The 14,416-nt window shown below is 39.3% G+C and overlaps 1 protein-coding gene across 4 annotated transcripts in view; it reads left to right on the top strand.

The window, feature by feature from the left end:
• INF2 (inverted formin, FH2 and WH2 domain containing) overlaps nucleotides 1–754 on the top strand; it is a 78,869-nt gene extending 78,115 nt beyond the window's left edge. For 3 of the 4 annotated variants that reach the window (XM_031953142.1, XM_031953143.1, XM_031953140.1), the window contains one exon: nucleotides 57–754. Coding sequence is in view for 1 of the 4 variants with exons in the window: in XM_031953143.1 (XP_031809003.1) it covers nucleotides 57–85 (29 nt within the window). In the remaining 3 variants the exon portion in view is untranslated. The remainder of the gene's footprint in view (nucleotides 1–56) is intronic. The other variant, XM_031953141.1, reaches the window with a different exon arrangement.
• Nucleotides 755–14,416: the final 13,662 nt, after the last annotated feature.

Raw genomic sequence — 14,416 nt, 5'->3', positions numbered from 1 at the left:
AAAGAAGAAAACGGTCCCTTTTAACAAAACTCTTTATTTTTTCTCCTTCTCTACAGGTAACAGGCCCAAGACCATAGCCAAATAAGGAAGGTTGGGGACAGAGGTTGATTCATCATGCACTCTACTGCAGTGGCTTCCTGGGACTGAGCACACTTTTAGCACAAAGGGAGAAGGGGTGGGAGAGCACAGGGAGAATTTCTGGGACAGATACTCATATTCCTTCGGAGTTCTGGACTGGGAACTAGAGTCCCTGGAACTCAGTGCCTTACGTCAATGGGACCCTGCGGTGGCGTCTGCTGAGCTTGCTGAACAGTGACATCCCGGCTTGGGATAGAAGGCAGTGGATAGAGCTTGTTTTGCATCCACAGGATGACTCCTGGCCACTTCTTTCCCATTTGGATAGCAATGAGAGAGAAGTGCTCTAACCTCCATCTTGTTTGGTCCAGTCCCAGACAAGCCTACCCACACCCCCAGACCAAAGCCTTATCCTTCCCCGTCCCCTCCCTATAGCTCTTTTTTTAAGTACCTCTGGGGGGAAAAGGCTTTGGGGATTGATGGAATGACTTTTGTTGATATTTGATGGTGATGAGCTTCCAGTGAGTTTCCCGGTGCATCGGCAATGGGGCAGTTAAAAAAATTTATCAGTTTCTGATCTTCCTGGTTAACTATCCTAGCTTTTATCCCCTGGCATGTATCGCTGTAAATAGTCATTCCTTTGGAATAAAAATAACACAACGCCTTTGTTTATAGTGCATTACAGTTCACAGAGCACTTTTCACAACAGCCGGGTTTATACAAGTAGTATTCCCATTTGTCAGATGAGGAAATTGAGCTCAGAGAGTATCTGACTTGTTGAAGACTATGCTAACTGAGAGGTGGATTTTGATAGGGAGTTGATTCCCTCCATCATCTTGGATCATTGACTGACCTGGGTACCACCCAAGTCTAATGGCCATTGTTCTTTTTAACTGTATGATTAAGAAACAATGGGGTGAGGTGGGAAGGCTGAAGGGGTAAGGAGATGGAATCAGAGAGCAGAGCAGCTGCCTTCTATACTCCATTCTTGGTGAGTTCCATCTAATCTTTCAGAACTAAGTCTTTGATCTCTCCCCACCAGCACTGCTGAGAATCTGAACAGCAAACTTCATTTTTATTACTCAAAAGAACTGGCTTCTTAGTTTATAGAGGTGGATGGAAGCCAACCACAGGAAAGCCTACATCCAGTATATATGGGATTGAGTCGGCTGGATTGGGGAAGAGGCTGGCAGGGGGAACACAGTCTGAGAAACCAGGCTGGTCACACAATCTTCCAAAATTATTTTAAGAAATAAAATGTTTACAGCTTCCTTTATTCATTGGAATAAGAGTCAAATCTCACTAAGGCCTGTCCATCTGGCCTGCTGGGACACCTCCCTTTCCTAGCAGCACACCATCCTCTCCTGGTGCAGGGGACACCTGCAGATAGTGAGAAACGGGGAGGCGTGTATTCTCATGGCCTTGACTGTGGAGGCTGATGGTTTAAAAAATCCCTGTCATACACCTTTTCTTCCTCCAAGAGAAAAGTCGAACTCCCTTTCACATCCTGCTTCTGTGGGGATGTCTGAAGATCCTTATCCGGAGGGGAGGTGTTCCTGAAAGTAATAGGCAGATTCCCCTTCCTCTGAAGATTGGGGACTGATCCTTCTCACCTATGGAAGTTCTCATCACAGAGGCCTATCTATAGGGGATAGATCTGTTATCACCTGGAGTTCCAGGCAACCCACGGTCTTGAGTGAGCCCAGCTGTCTCCTCCCCCAAACAGCTAAACTGCATGAGTCAGGCACTGAAGCTGATGCTCCTCCTAAATCCCAATAAAAATGGATTTGCCCAGGACCGTGTAACAGCTATCCACCATTCTTTGCTGGTTTGTGTTTCAGAACTTCCTTCTAATGCTAAGTTCTGATTCTTTAGAGATATGTGTGCCTGGCCTGATCTGTTGTTTTGGGGTTTTTTGAAAGCACAAACAAGGACCTAGTTGTCTTCTTCCACTTTAAAATTCCTGCTTTTCTTTGTCTCTTTAGTTAGTGGTGTTGTCTTTCTGTCTCTCTGGCATTGTGGCAAAGCCCATGGAGAGACAACTTTGGATCCAGGAAGACCTGGCTGTGTGGAAGGCCGGAACGTGGCTGTATGACCCTGGGTGGGTGTGGGTATGTGTGTGTGACCCTGTTGGTGCTTTTAAACTTTTCCCACTCACGATCCCTTTTTGCAGAAGAAAATTTTATGTGACCTCAGGCATGTAGATATATAAAATAAATATACAGATCAAATGCTTGCTGATAAAACATAATTTCTACAATCCCCACATTCAGTTATGAGACACCCCATACAGGATAAGAAAATACAGTTTAAGAAGCAGACCATATATCCGTGGAGAGACTCCTCATTCTGGAGGTCCCTCACACAGGGAGAGTGCTGTAAATAAGTCACAGCATGAACTCATCCCTCTTAATTTACACTTCAGTCCTTACCTATGATTCCCTCACCATCACACATTCAGCAAGCACCAATGGTGAGGAAAGCCATCACATCACCCTCTCATCTAAATATATGTATATAGAATCATTATCTCACATCCAATGGTAATTAGCCTTTAAGTGCTCTGAGGTCTCAGATTCAAGTACACCTTTTCAGAGTTTCCCAGCCCTCTATATCAAACGCCACTAAAAAAGGGAGAGGGAATGCTATGCTTTGATCCACATTCAGTTTCCATAGTTCTCTCTCTGGATGTAGCTGGCACTTTCCATCTCAAGTCTATTGGAGTTGGTCTAAATCTCATTGTTTAAAAAAAAAAAAAAAAAAAAAAAAAAGACAAGTACATTGCAGTTGATCATCACACAATCTTTTTTTTTTTTTTTTTTTTTTTTAGTTTTTTTTAATTATAATAACTTTTTATTGACAGAACCCATGCCAGGGTAATTTTTTACAACATTATCCCTTGCACTCACTTCTGTTCCGATTTTTACCCTTCCTCCCTCCACCCCCTCCCCCAGATGGCAAGCAGTCCTATATATCCTATAGATCCTAGATATGTGTGCAGAACCGAATAGTTCTCTTGTTGCACAGGGAGAATTGGATTCAGAAGGTATAAATAACCTGGGAAGAAGAACAAAAATGCAAACAGTTTACATTCAAGAAATGAAATCTTTATCACAAACATTACTTGTAAAGATTTTTTCCCAGCTTTGTACTTCTCTTTTAATCTTGTTTCTGTTGGTTTTGTTTGTGCAAAAACTTTTTAATTTAATGTAATCAAAGTTGTCCATTTTGCCTTTTATAATGTTCTCTAGTTTTTCTTTGGTCAGAAATTCCTCCCTTCTCCAAAGATCTGATGGGTAAATTGCTCTCCTGATTTATTTATGGTATCATCCTTTAGCATCAGTTCATGTAAGTCTCTCCAAGCCTCTCTGTATTCATCGTGCTGGTCATTTCTTACAGAACAATAATATTTCATAACATTCATATACCACAATTTACCCAACCAATTATCATACAATCTTGTTACTCTGTAGTGTTCCAAGAGAGAACTTTCTAATTGTGTCTTCACAAACTCAATGTCAGAATTAGATAGGACCTTAGAAATAAGGGAATGAAAAAACTTAGGCCCAGAGACAGGATCTTCTAGGCCACATAGTAAATTTAAGTCAAAATTATCTTAGAAGATAATTGGAAGGGATACCCAAATGCTACAATGGCAAATGGGGGTGAAGGATTGGGGTTCCCTTTTCTGTGGTGCTTTGTAGCTCATCAAGTACTTTCTTCTACAATCTTCTAAGAGAGGAAATGGGAATTACTTCTAGTCTACAGATGACTAATCAGAGACCCAGAGAGGGAAAAGTAATTTGCCTAAAGTCACACAGTTACAAAAATAGCATCTGGGAACCTAGGTCCCTGACATTTAAAATCAGGGCTCTTTCTAGTATTCACTGCTCCCTGTGAGTGCTGTGTGCTATCTGGATCCTTACATAGAACTGGACAGGACCATCTGGTCCCTTTTTACTCCCATTTTGCACTCCCCTCGTTTTACATTTGAGAAAACAGGAAAGGGAAGTTAGGTTTGCAAGGTCGCCTATGTTGAAAATGGCAAAAGGGGAATTGAGAATTTTATTAACATCTCCAATTTCTCTTTTGGGATTAAGGCTACCTATAGAGGCAGGTGCATGTATCCCCAATATTGCCTTCACTTCTGTTCAGACTATGGGTCTGCTGGAGAGAGGAGGTTGATGCTAATTCTAGACCTGCATGTGATAGCCTGAGCCCCAGCTGCTGGGCCCCGCTTGGCCATTTTTAGAAAAGCTCTTTCCTCCTCATTGGCTCAGCCTGTCAGCTATTTGAGACCATGCTATGGTGCCCTAAGTCTGCCTAAAGCAAAGGATTGGACCTTGATGGCCTAGCCCCGGGCCCTTTTGGCCCCAGATTTGAGCCACAAGGTTTATTTATGCATTTGCCCTTTGTTCTGAATTCTGTTTTTGTATATGCCTTGGGTACCCTATAGCTCCTCTTTTTACCTCTAGCTTTTTGTGTTTAAATAAAGTCTTGTTTGTGACTTTGCTGATAGTCTGCACTGGCACTAGGTCATTATCATGTCATTCTCTGATGTCTTTACAAATGCTTTGTACCTCTGAGAACACATTGTCTTTCCTAACACGTGCTGCTACCCTACAACTTGTGCCTCCTATAATATTAACTGCTTCATCAACTGTCTCCTGCTTCCCATGGCAGACCTTCTAGCTAACCACCTTCTAAGCCTTTTTAGGACTTTCTTTCTTAACTGCCTGCCTGTGCTTCCTACAAAACTCTATTACTTCCCCCTGACATTGTGCCTTCTATACCCTGTATGTCCCTATTGTCCTGGGCTACCCTTAACTCTTCTAACTTCCATCCTCCCCCCCTCCCATACACACACCCCTGCTTCTTCAAGTACTTTGAGCCTCCACTGATGCTCTAGGCTACCTATGACATCTTGACTCCACCCAGCCTTTTATCTTCCAAATTGCCTTGGGCAGTGTAGTGGGTAGTGTCAGACTCAGTATTCAAAGCCTATCTCTGAGATATATATATATATATATATATATATATATATATATATATATATATTATCCGTATAATCTTGGACAATTCATTTAATATCTATGGGCCTTGTGGTTCTGGCTATAAAATAGGAGAAATACTTGCAAAGATCCAAGAAAAATATTCTGCCCATGTCATCCTTTGTCCCTTTAAACTTTTCTCCTTGATAAGCTTATCTACTTCCAGGTCCAATTATCTCTCAAGTCCATATGTCTCATCCAAAACTATCTCCTAGTTTAGAACTCAAGTCCAGCTTTGCTAGCATCTGTGAGATACCCCAACACAAATTCAGTATACCACCATCAAACCCAAATTTCCTGATTTCTGTTGAGGGCACCCCAGTCCTTCCAATTACCCAGGTTTGCCACCTCAGAGTCATCCTTGACTTTTCCTACTTCCATGATCCCCATGTCCAAAAGTAGCTATGTCTATCCAGTTCTCTTTCCTTAGAAGATCCACCCCATTTCAGGCCTTTATTACTTAGTCTATTATAATTGATTTCCCAATTTCTAACTTTCCCCCTCCCTAATCTATCCTCCATATAACTGCCAAAATGATCTTCCTAAATAAAGCATATATGAGACTATGTTAAAAAAAAAATTGTTAAATTTTGTTTAAAATTCCTTGTTAAAAATGTCCGTGGTTCCTCATTGCCCCAAAAATAAAATAAGAATTCTTCAGGCAACACCCACACCCCCACAATCGGGCTCCTCCTTCTTTTTCTGGCTCATTTGGCATTTCCCCCCATCATATACTGTAATGAGTATCCAGAATTAAACATTTTCTTCTACCTCCATACTTTTTTCACTTTTTTGTCCTTAGAATGTATGCTCCCCTCTCCACTCTATCTCTCTTCACCTTAACCTGAAAGAATTCCATCCAATTTAACTGAGGCCCCACTTTCTCTAGTAAACCCTGAATACCACCCTTCCCCCAGGTGATAGTGTTTCCTTCCTCCTCAAATTATTTATCTATGTAAATGTGTCCCCCAGTTGAATATAATTTTCTTGAGAACAGGGATTGTTTGCCTTTAGCACAGTGTCTTGCACATAATAAAAGCTTAATAAAGATTTGTAGAATTAAATTTAATTATGGTCCCTCATTTTTTTGTTTCCCCAATTACCCCATGCCTCTTCTATCATCTTCTGTTTCCCCAAACTTCTTAGGCTTTCCCTAATTTATGTAGGCAACAAATGATTGTTAAAAATCTACTGTATGCAAAAATTTATTCTAGATGCTGGGGATCATAAGACAAAAATATAAAGATCATGTGTCCTTGAGGAACTTATATTTTACTTTCCAGTCCTCTGCTTCCCCTCATACTCTCTGCTCCTTTAACAACCAATGGGCTCCCCTAATACACTGTCTCCCCTAATACCTTATGTCTCCACAAGCACCCCATGTCTCCTTTACTGTTCCAAATCTTTCCTGGTGCCCTTTGGGCAGCATTGAAGAAAGAGTACTGGATGTAGAAAGGTGAATTCAATCTGTCATCTAATTCCTTAACCTCAATTTCTTTAGCTGTAGAATAAGAAGAATTAGACTGGAAGACTTTAACCCTAAATCTATGATCTGATGATTTTTACCAATTACCTGTTCCTCCCATGATGCCTTGTGCTCCCTCTAGCAATCCAAGTTTGCCAAAATATTCTACACCTTCCCTAATGCCACATGCTAATGTCCCTAATCACCCATTTTGGGTAGAATTTTCTTTGTCCCTTATGATTTCTCCTATTTCCTGTCATGTTTTGTGAATTCCTCCTCCATGTTTCCCTAACATCTTGTGTTATGGACCAGAACTCTGAACTTGAAACAAAGGATTCTTACAAGGCACTAAGTCAGTGGAATTGATAGAGACTATAGTTATTTAATTTAGCCTGGTTCAGTATGATTGATCTGATCCTAGAAGGAGATGTTATGGGCCAGAACTTGAAACAAGGTACTAAGTGGAACTGAGGACACAATGGTTAAATCTAGTTTAGCATTGATTTAATCCTACAACAAATAATGGTTTCCTAGTGATATAATGATTGGTTTGTACTCGGTGTGGAACATATAAGTTAAAATCTCTCAGGGCCAGAGAGGGCAAGCGCACTAGAAGCTCTCAGAGACTAAGACAAATTCATTCCATTATCCACTTTTGTGGCTGCTGCAGGCTGAAGCACAAACCTTTGGATTCGGAGAGATTCAAAGGGCAGAGAAGGCAGGCGGGAGCTCAAGCTCTCAGAACCAAGGAGAGAGATAGGCCTCTAAGAAAACTAGCCGAGCCCCAAGTGAAGGAGACAAGACTTTGAAGGAGACAATAAAGGATTTGGACTTTAACACCTGGCTACTCGTGTGGTGATTATTGAACTGAAATGAAGGCTGCTTCCGGAGACCTCCAAGAAAATCCAAAAGAGAATATTACGACCTTGTACTTTACCTCATGCTGAATTGACAAATACCTTTCTTTAATGACAGATGAATCCCTCATACCCTGTGTTCCCCTTCCTGTGCTTCTTCTAATATCCTTATCTTCCCTAATACCTCATATATCCTAACGATCCATAATTTCCCTAATGTTATGTCTCTCTGAACTCTTATCTCCCCAAATGTTCTACACTTCTGAAAATGCCTGTTTCCTCATATATAAATACAGAGGAGATAATGTTTGAGTGTTATCTTGAAATGAGGTCTTATTTAAAGGAGAGATGAGAAGGAAATCCATTCTAAATATAGGAGATGGTCAGAGATGGGATGCTGTGGGTAAAGAACAGAGAGATTGTAGTGTGCACAGTTGGTGATGGGAGACTGGAGTTCAGGTGAGAGTAGGAACTGGATACATAAATATATGTATATACATACATATATATATACTTTTTTTTTGACTCATCTGCTTAGAAATTATCATTAAATAAGAGAGAGAGAGGGAGAGGCAGAAAGAAAATAAATCCTGAGTTTACATTCTACTTTATATTCTGTAGGGAAAGAGCATCAACAATAGGATAAATAGGGGCAGCTAGATGGTGCTGTGGATAGAACACCAGCCCTGAAGTCAGGAGGGCCTGAGTTCAAATCTGATCTCAGACACATAATACTTCCTAGCTGTGTGACGCTGGGCAAGTCACTTAACCTCAATTGCCTAAGCACAAAAAACCCACAATAGGATAAATAGATATATATCACATATACATATATGTGTGTATATGTATAAATATGTATATACAGATATATATGTGTAGATATTATATATTTTATATAGCTGTATCTATATTTTTTTACAAGGTAGGAAGTCAAAGGGGTAAAGGAAAGATTAAACAATGAACTCTAGGAACATTTGAAGTGAGAAGGAAAAGAATACTTGCATGGGAGCATGGCCATGGTCAAGAGAAGGCTTCACGTAAGAAATACTACCTGAGTGGAGCTCAGAAGGAAGGGAATCTGAAAGATAGATATGAAAAGAAGTACTTCAAAGATATGGAGAATGCCTAGTTTTAGTTGGAATGCAAAGGTAAATCAAAGGAGGCTTTCTTTGAGCAAGTTATATTTTATTAATGACAGTACTCCCATCAAAAACAGTAGATCTCTTGAACCCTTAAGCAGCCAAAAAACCCCAAATTGGAGATGTCACACTTTGATAAGCATAGAACCAAGAACAGAACAAAAAATAATATCATTGGTTATAGGATTGGTAATATCATATATTTAGGAAATTATGGTTACATTAAGGAGAGGGCACAAGCACATGTGGGAAATCAGGACTATTTTTGTGAATTTGTGGGGTCCAGCTGCATGTTGAGGTCAGAGAAACTGGACAGGAAGACCAGTCTCAGAGGCCCCTGGACTTGAAATAAAGCCCCCTGAAATTTACAAGGCCTGGGGCTTAGGGTGGGACAAGGTCAACTTATTCTAGTCCTTAGGATGGCACATAGACAACATTCAACTTCTCACAGACTAAAGTTAAGTCAACAAACTTCTCTTGGCAGGCTTGATTTTCAGGTGTGTCCAAGATAATGTTTCCCATGAGAAATTCTCTTTAATTAGCAGTGTTCATGGGAGAGTTACAGCTTATACCTCCAAACTCAGAGAGGGAGATTGAGTTTTTGAACTTGAAAGCTATTTTAATTAGAGACCAAAAAAAAAAAAAAAAAGGATTAAATTTGTTACATTGAATATATAACATATTTATAAAATGGCATCACTTACAGAGTGGAATAACATATAAAATACAGAATAGAAATAACAGAATGGAATATAAAATGCTAAATCAATATCTGCTCCTTTCAATTTGTTACAGGCCAGTTGAATTTCTGAAATAGTTCAGAGATAAATACCAATAACTTAAGCAGTTACAGGACAAAATTGATTAATTATAAATAGGACCAATAAGAAAATTATACAGGATCAATTTTGAAGTTTCTCAGTCTTATGCAAATGCAAAGAGACAGTCCCTCTTGTGATCAAGGAAATATCTGTGATGAGGTTAATGGCTTAATTGAAGACCTATGGCTCTCATTGTCTCCTAGAATCATTTTATCATTGTGTCCAGTTCTAGACATAGCTTTGATAAGCCATATAAAATCTTGAGTTCAGTTACAGGGCTACATTTAATTTGGAGGCCATTCGCATTAAATGTCTTGCCCAGGGTCACACAGCTGGTAAATATCTGAGACTGCCTTTGAACTTGGATCCTGATTCTAGGGCCAGTGCTCTATCCACTGCACCACCTAGCCCCCAGAGAGCCCCTTTTAAAAAGAATACCATCAAATAAAAGGATATCTGGAGAAAGTCATCTAGGTGAGTAAAGAGACAAAAAGGAGGTGCCAGAATGACTAGAGCTTTGTACTTGAACTTAAGAAGAGCTGAGTTCAAATTTTACCTCAGATACTTACTGACTGTGGATACCTACTGACTTGGGAATGTCACAAACTCTCAGCCTCAGTTTCCTCCTCAATCAACTGGGGGTAATAATAGCATCTACTTTAAAGCATTGTTGTGAGGATCAAATGAAATCATTATAAAGCACTCTGCAAACATTAAAGTGCTATGTAAATACTAGTTATTATTTTTACTATTATTATTATTAAAATATAGAAGAATTAATTGAAGGAACTGGAGATGTACCACAGGGAAAAAGAACACTTACTTGGTCATTGGTGGATGACAGGAAAAGGAGAGAAAGGAGAAGACAGCTTGTATTCTCTTCAAGTATTTATAGCATTATCTTGTAAGAGAGGGGGATTAAATTTGTCCTGCTTGGAGCTGCTTGGCTCCAGAAAACAGGACTAGGGATAGTAGGTGGAAGTTTCAAGGGATCAGACAAACTCAACATGAAGAAATTTCTAACCAATGTATTACTTTTAAGCTTAAAAACATACTCGTTATCCTTTCATTCAAAGCCCTTTGCCATCTGGTTCCAGCCTACCTTTGCGGACATTTCACTGTGCTCAATTCAATATTCTAATTAGACATAATTGCTTATTCTTCCCTGATCTCACCTATTTTCCTATCTTGATGCTTTTTTTTTCCTTTGAGGAAATTGGGGTTAAGGGTCTTGTTCAGGGTCACACAGATGTCTGAGGCAGAATCTAAACTCAGATCTTCCTGACAGCAAAGCCAATGCTCTATCTACTATACTATTAGCTGTCTACTGTTACTTTCTTAAATGCCTTTTCCCCATGCTTAGAACACACTGTTTGCATCTCTGCCTACTGAAATCCCCCTCTCCTTCCAAGACCCATCTCAGTTGTTAACTCCTTCATGAAATTTTTCCTGATCCTCCCAGTTGAAAATGATCTCTCCTTCCAATTTTCCTAGAGCTCTTTGGGTCTCTCCTTTTGCCTTTCTACTTTTAATTATACATATCTGTTTATGTCATATGGCCACTATTAGATATTAAGTTCCTTAAAGGCAGAGATTGTATTTTATATGTATTTATTTAATCTTTGGCATTGCACCTACTAAGTACTTCATTAATATTTAACTGAATTTAATCAAATGAGCTCTCTGCAGCTTTGTATACTGCTGATTATTCTGTCTCCCTATATATTCTCTCTTCCCCTGTTTTCCATGATTTTATTCTCTCTTGGTTCTTTTCCTACTTATATGGCTCCTCTTCAACTTCCTTTGCTGTCTCACCTTTGATCTTTCCTCCATAAATCTTAGTGTCCCTATCTGAGTCCTCCCTCTTTCTATCTTTATATTTTCTCTCTTATGGATCTCACTAGTTTCCTAAGGTTCAATTATCATCTCTATGGAAATGATTGCCAAGGAGCCACTAGGTGGTACAGTAGATAGAATTTTGGAGTCAGGGGGATCTGCATTCAAATGCAGTCTTAGTCACATTAACTGTGTGATCCTGGGCAAGTCACGTAACTCTAATTCCTTCCCAATGAAAAAGAATGCTAAAAACAATAAAATTGGGATATATGTGTGCTAAATATGTTTATTGGTTCCTCAACTCAGTATTCTATCTCCTGCTTCCATTCTTTTACAGTGTCCTCCTTGCTGTAATATACTTTCTCTTCACATCTACAAGAATTCCTAATTTTGTTCAAAGTTCAGCTCAGTTGCTAATGTTTTCTCCTTTCTTTTTCTTTCTTTCTTTCTTCTTCTTCTTCTTCTTCTTCTTCTTCTTCTTCTTCTTCTTTTTTTTTTTTTTTTGGCTGAGGCAATCGGGGGTTAAGTGACTTGCCCAAGGTCACACAGCTAGGAAGTGTTAAGTGTCTGAGACCAGATTTGAACTCAGGTCCTCCTGACTTCAAGGCTGGTGCTCTATCCACTGTGGCACCTAGATGCCCCGTGTTTTTTTTTTCCTTTCTCAAATTAATTTCCATTTACATATCTATGTACTGATTGTATGTCCCAGCAAAATATAAGTTCCTTAAGGCTAGGGACTTCTTCTGCCTGTACATACTGTAGCCCAGTGCCCCAGATATTCTAAACTCTGCATTTTCATAAATTTGGTTAAATATTAGGAGTTTTCCCCTAAATCACTTTTTGGCATCTACAGCCTCCAAGAAATTTCCAAGTACATATACATATATGCATACATGTATACTTGGTCTATTATATAAGTATGTATGTATATATAATATACACAGATGTATATTATATAAAGTGTGTATAATGCATATATATGTAATATACACACACATACAAATCTAGATTATGTCTTGATTTCCAGAAATGTATAAAAAAGGATCAAGATAATCAGGAGTGTCACAATTAGGATTCACAGTAACCCATAAACAATCGGTATAATTCTCTTCTATGTCTATTAAGTCCTGCCTTTCCCCTGACTTCTCACCTTGAACCCTATATAGTCTGTCAGACCTTTAACACTCCCCAGTGGTTTGGAAACTCCTTGAATGAAGAATTCGATGTGACTAGAGAGGCAACCCCACAACTGGTTAAGTCCTGGTTTCACCCTTGCATGGTATCCTAAAGATTTGATCTCCTCCCTAAAGGAAGACAAAGCCAGCGTTGCTATTAAAAGTACTTCCCCTAGGATCTACACTGTCTGGGTGACTTACAGGAGTTAGGAGGGTAAAGTTTAGATCCTTTACTTCCTTGTGTCATCATGGCTCAACCCCCTGTTGCTTTCCCAGCTGCAGGGCCATGTGCATTATCCTTTCCACAAAATGCTAGTGCTGCTTAGGAATCTTCTGTTTTCATTCCTGAAGGCTGGATCCGAAAACTCTCTAGGAACTTAACATTACCACAGTTGCCACCATCTCTTGTGTTGAGAGAGCCTCATCTCAGTAGATGAGAAGAGTCTTTAAGATCAAAATCCAGTCCCAGTTTTCTCCTAAAATCTACTCTTAGTTTTCAGAAAGTGGGGAAATTGCCAACTCTTCAATGGAAGATCCTTTATTTAGGGTTTGCACATAAAAATGGCTCTGACTCACACAGTCCAACTGATTCATCCCCAATTCATGGGAGAAAATCCAGGTCCCAAATAAAAAGTTCATCACCTTATAAGTTAATCAGGTTGATCAGGGCTTCCCAGATCATCTCTATTTTTTAAATTCCCAGTTCTTAGCAAAATACCTAGCTCAACCCGTTGATGAATTGAATTAAAGGTTGCAATTAGCTCTTAAAATTTAGGAGGCCCAGATGGCATGAGAAAGAGAGCTAGGTTTGAAAACCATAGCAACTAAGTTCAAACACTAGCTCTGCTGATTACTACTCTGAGTTCTATGGGCCTCGGTTTCCTTACCTGTAAAAGAAGGGGTTGGAGTACTCGAGTTGTTTAGCTGTAAATCTGAGTTTGTTATCCTATGAACTGAAGGAAGGCTTAAAGGAGTTGGACCACTTAGTTGTATATAAAAAGCACTGGACTAAGAGTCAGCAACCGTGGCTTGAAGGCACTTAATATGATCCTGAGTGAATCCCTTCCTCTTTCAGTCTCCTCATTTGTAAAATGGGGATAATCCTTCCATTATCCCTTTCATAGGATTGTTGAGAGGTAAAGTACTCTGTAAACATTAAAATGCTATACAGACATGAGTTTTCACCATCAGCATTATTTCTTGGCTTACATGTTGCTGCACATTCATCATTCTCCTCAGTTGTGTGCAGGTAAATGCTTAACAATTTGTTCTGAAAAAAAATCATATATATACATATACATATGTATGTATTAAAATACATTTTTAAGTTTAATCTGAATTTTCTACATTGCTTTGATTGACAATCTTAGATTTTTTTAGATAAGTTTTCTTAGATCTAGACAATCCATTAAATCCATCCACTAAATCAAACCTTAATTTGTAGCATTATGCCAATTTTTGAGGTATAAATGTTCACTCTGAAAATTTAATAACCAGCTCTCCTGAACCAGTTTGAGTTGGTTCAACTTCTTTCTCTCGTTTTTGCTGTGTCTTTCCAGGTTCTGTCCTTAGTCTTTTTTGGTCTCTATACTCTCTCCCTTGGTGATCTCAATTCCCAAATCTTTGTCTCCAGTCCCACTTCCTCATGACCACCTCAGACTCCCACTGGTATCAAATTCAAAAAGTCAAAAACTAATCTTCCTTCTCCAAAACTGCCTTATCTCCCAACTCTTCTTTTTGAAGGCACCACAATTCTTTCCAGCATCCAAGCTAGAATTATCTTTGGTTCCTCCTCCCTCACACACATCACATAAGCAAATCCTCTGGATTCTTCCTCCACATCATTATTTTATACATCTCTTCCTTCCCTTCCTCTCATTGTAGCCACCCCAGTATAGATCTTCCTTCAAAGTCTCTCACTAAGACCGTTAGCAGCTTTCTAATTGGTGTTCTAGCCTCCAATCTCACTTTCTCCAATTAATAATCTACATGTTACT

The sequence above is a fragment of the Sarcophilus harrisii genome, chromosome 2 (assembly GCF_902635505.1).
Source record: "Sarcophilus harrisii chromosome 2, mSarHar1.11, whole genome shotgun sequence".
NCBI classification, from domain to species: domain Eukaryota; kingdom Metazoa; phylum Chordata; class Mammalia; order Dasyuromorphia; family Dasyuridae; genus Sarcophilus; species Sarcophilus harrisii.
Note: the sequence above shows the minus strand (reverse complement) of the source record. Positions and strands in the feature narration are given on the sequence as shown.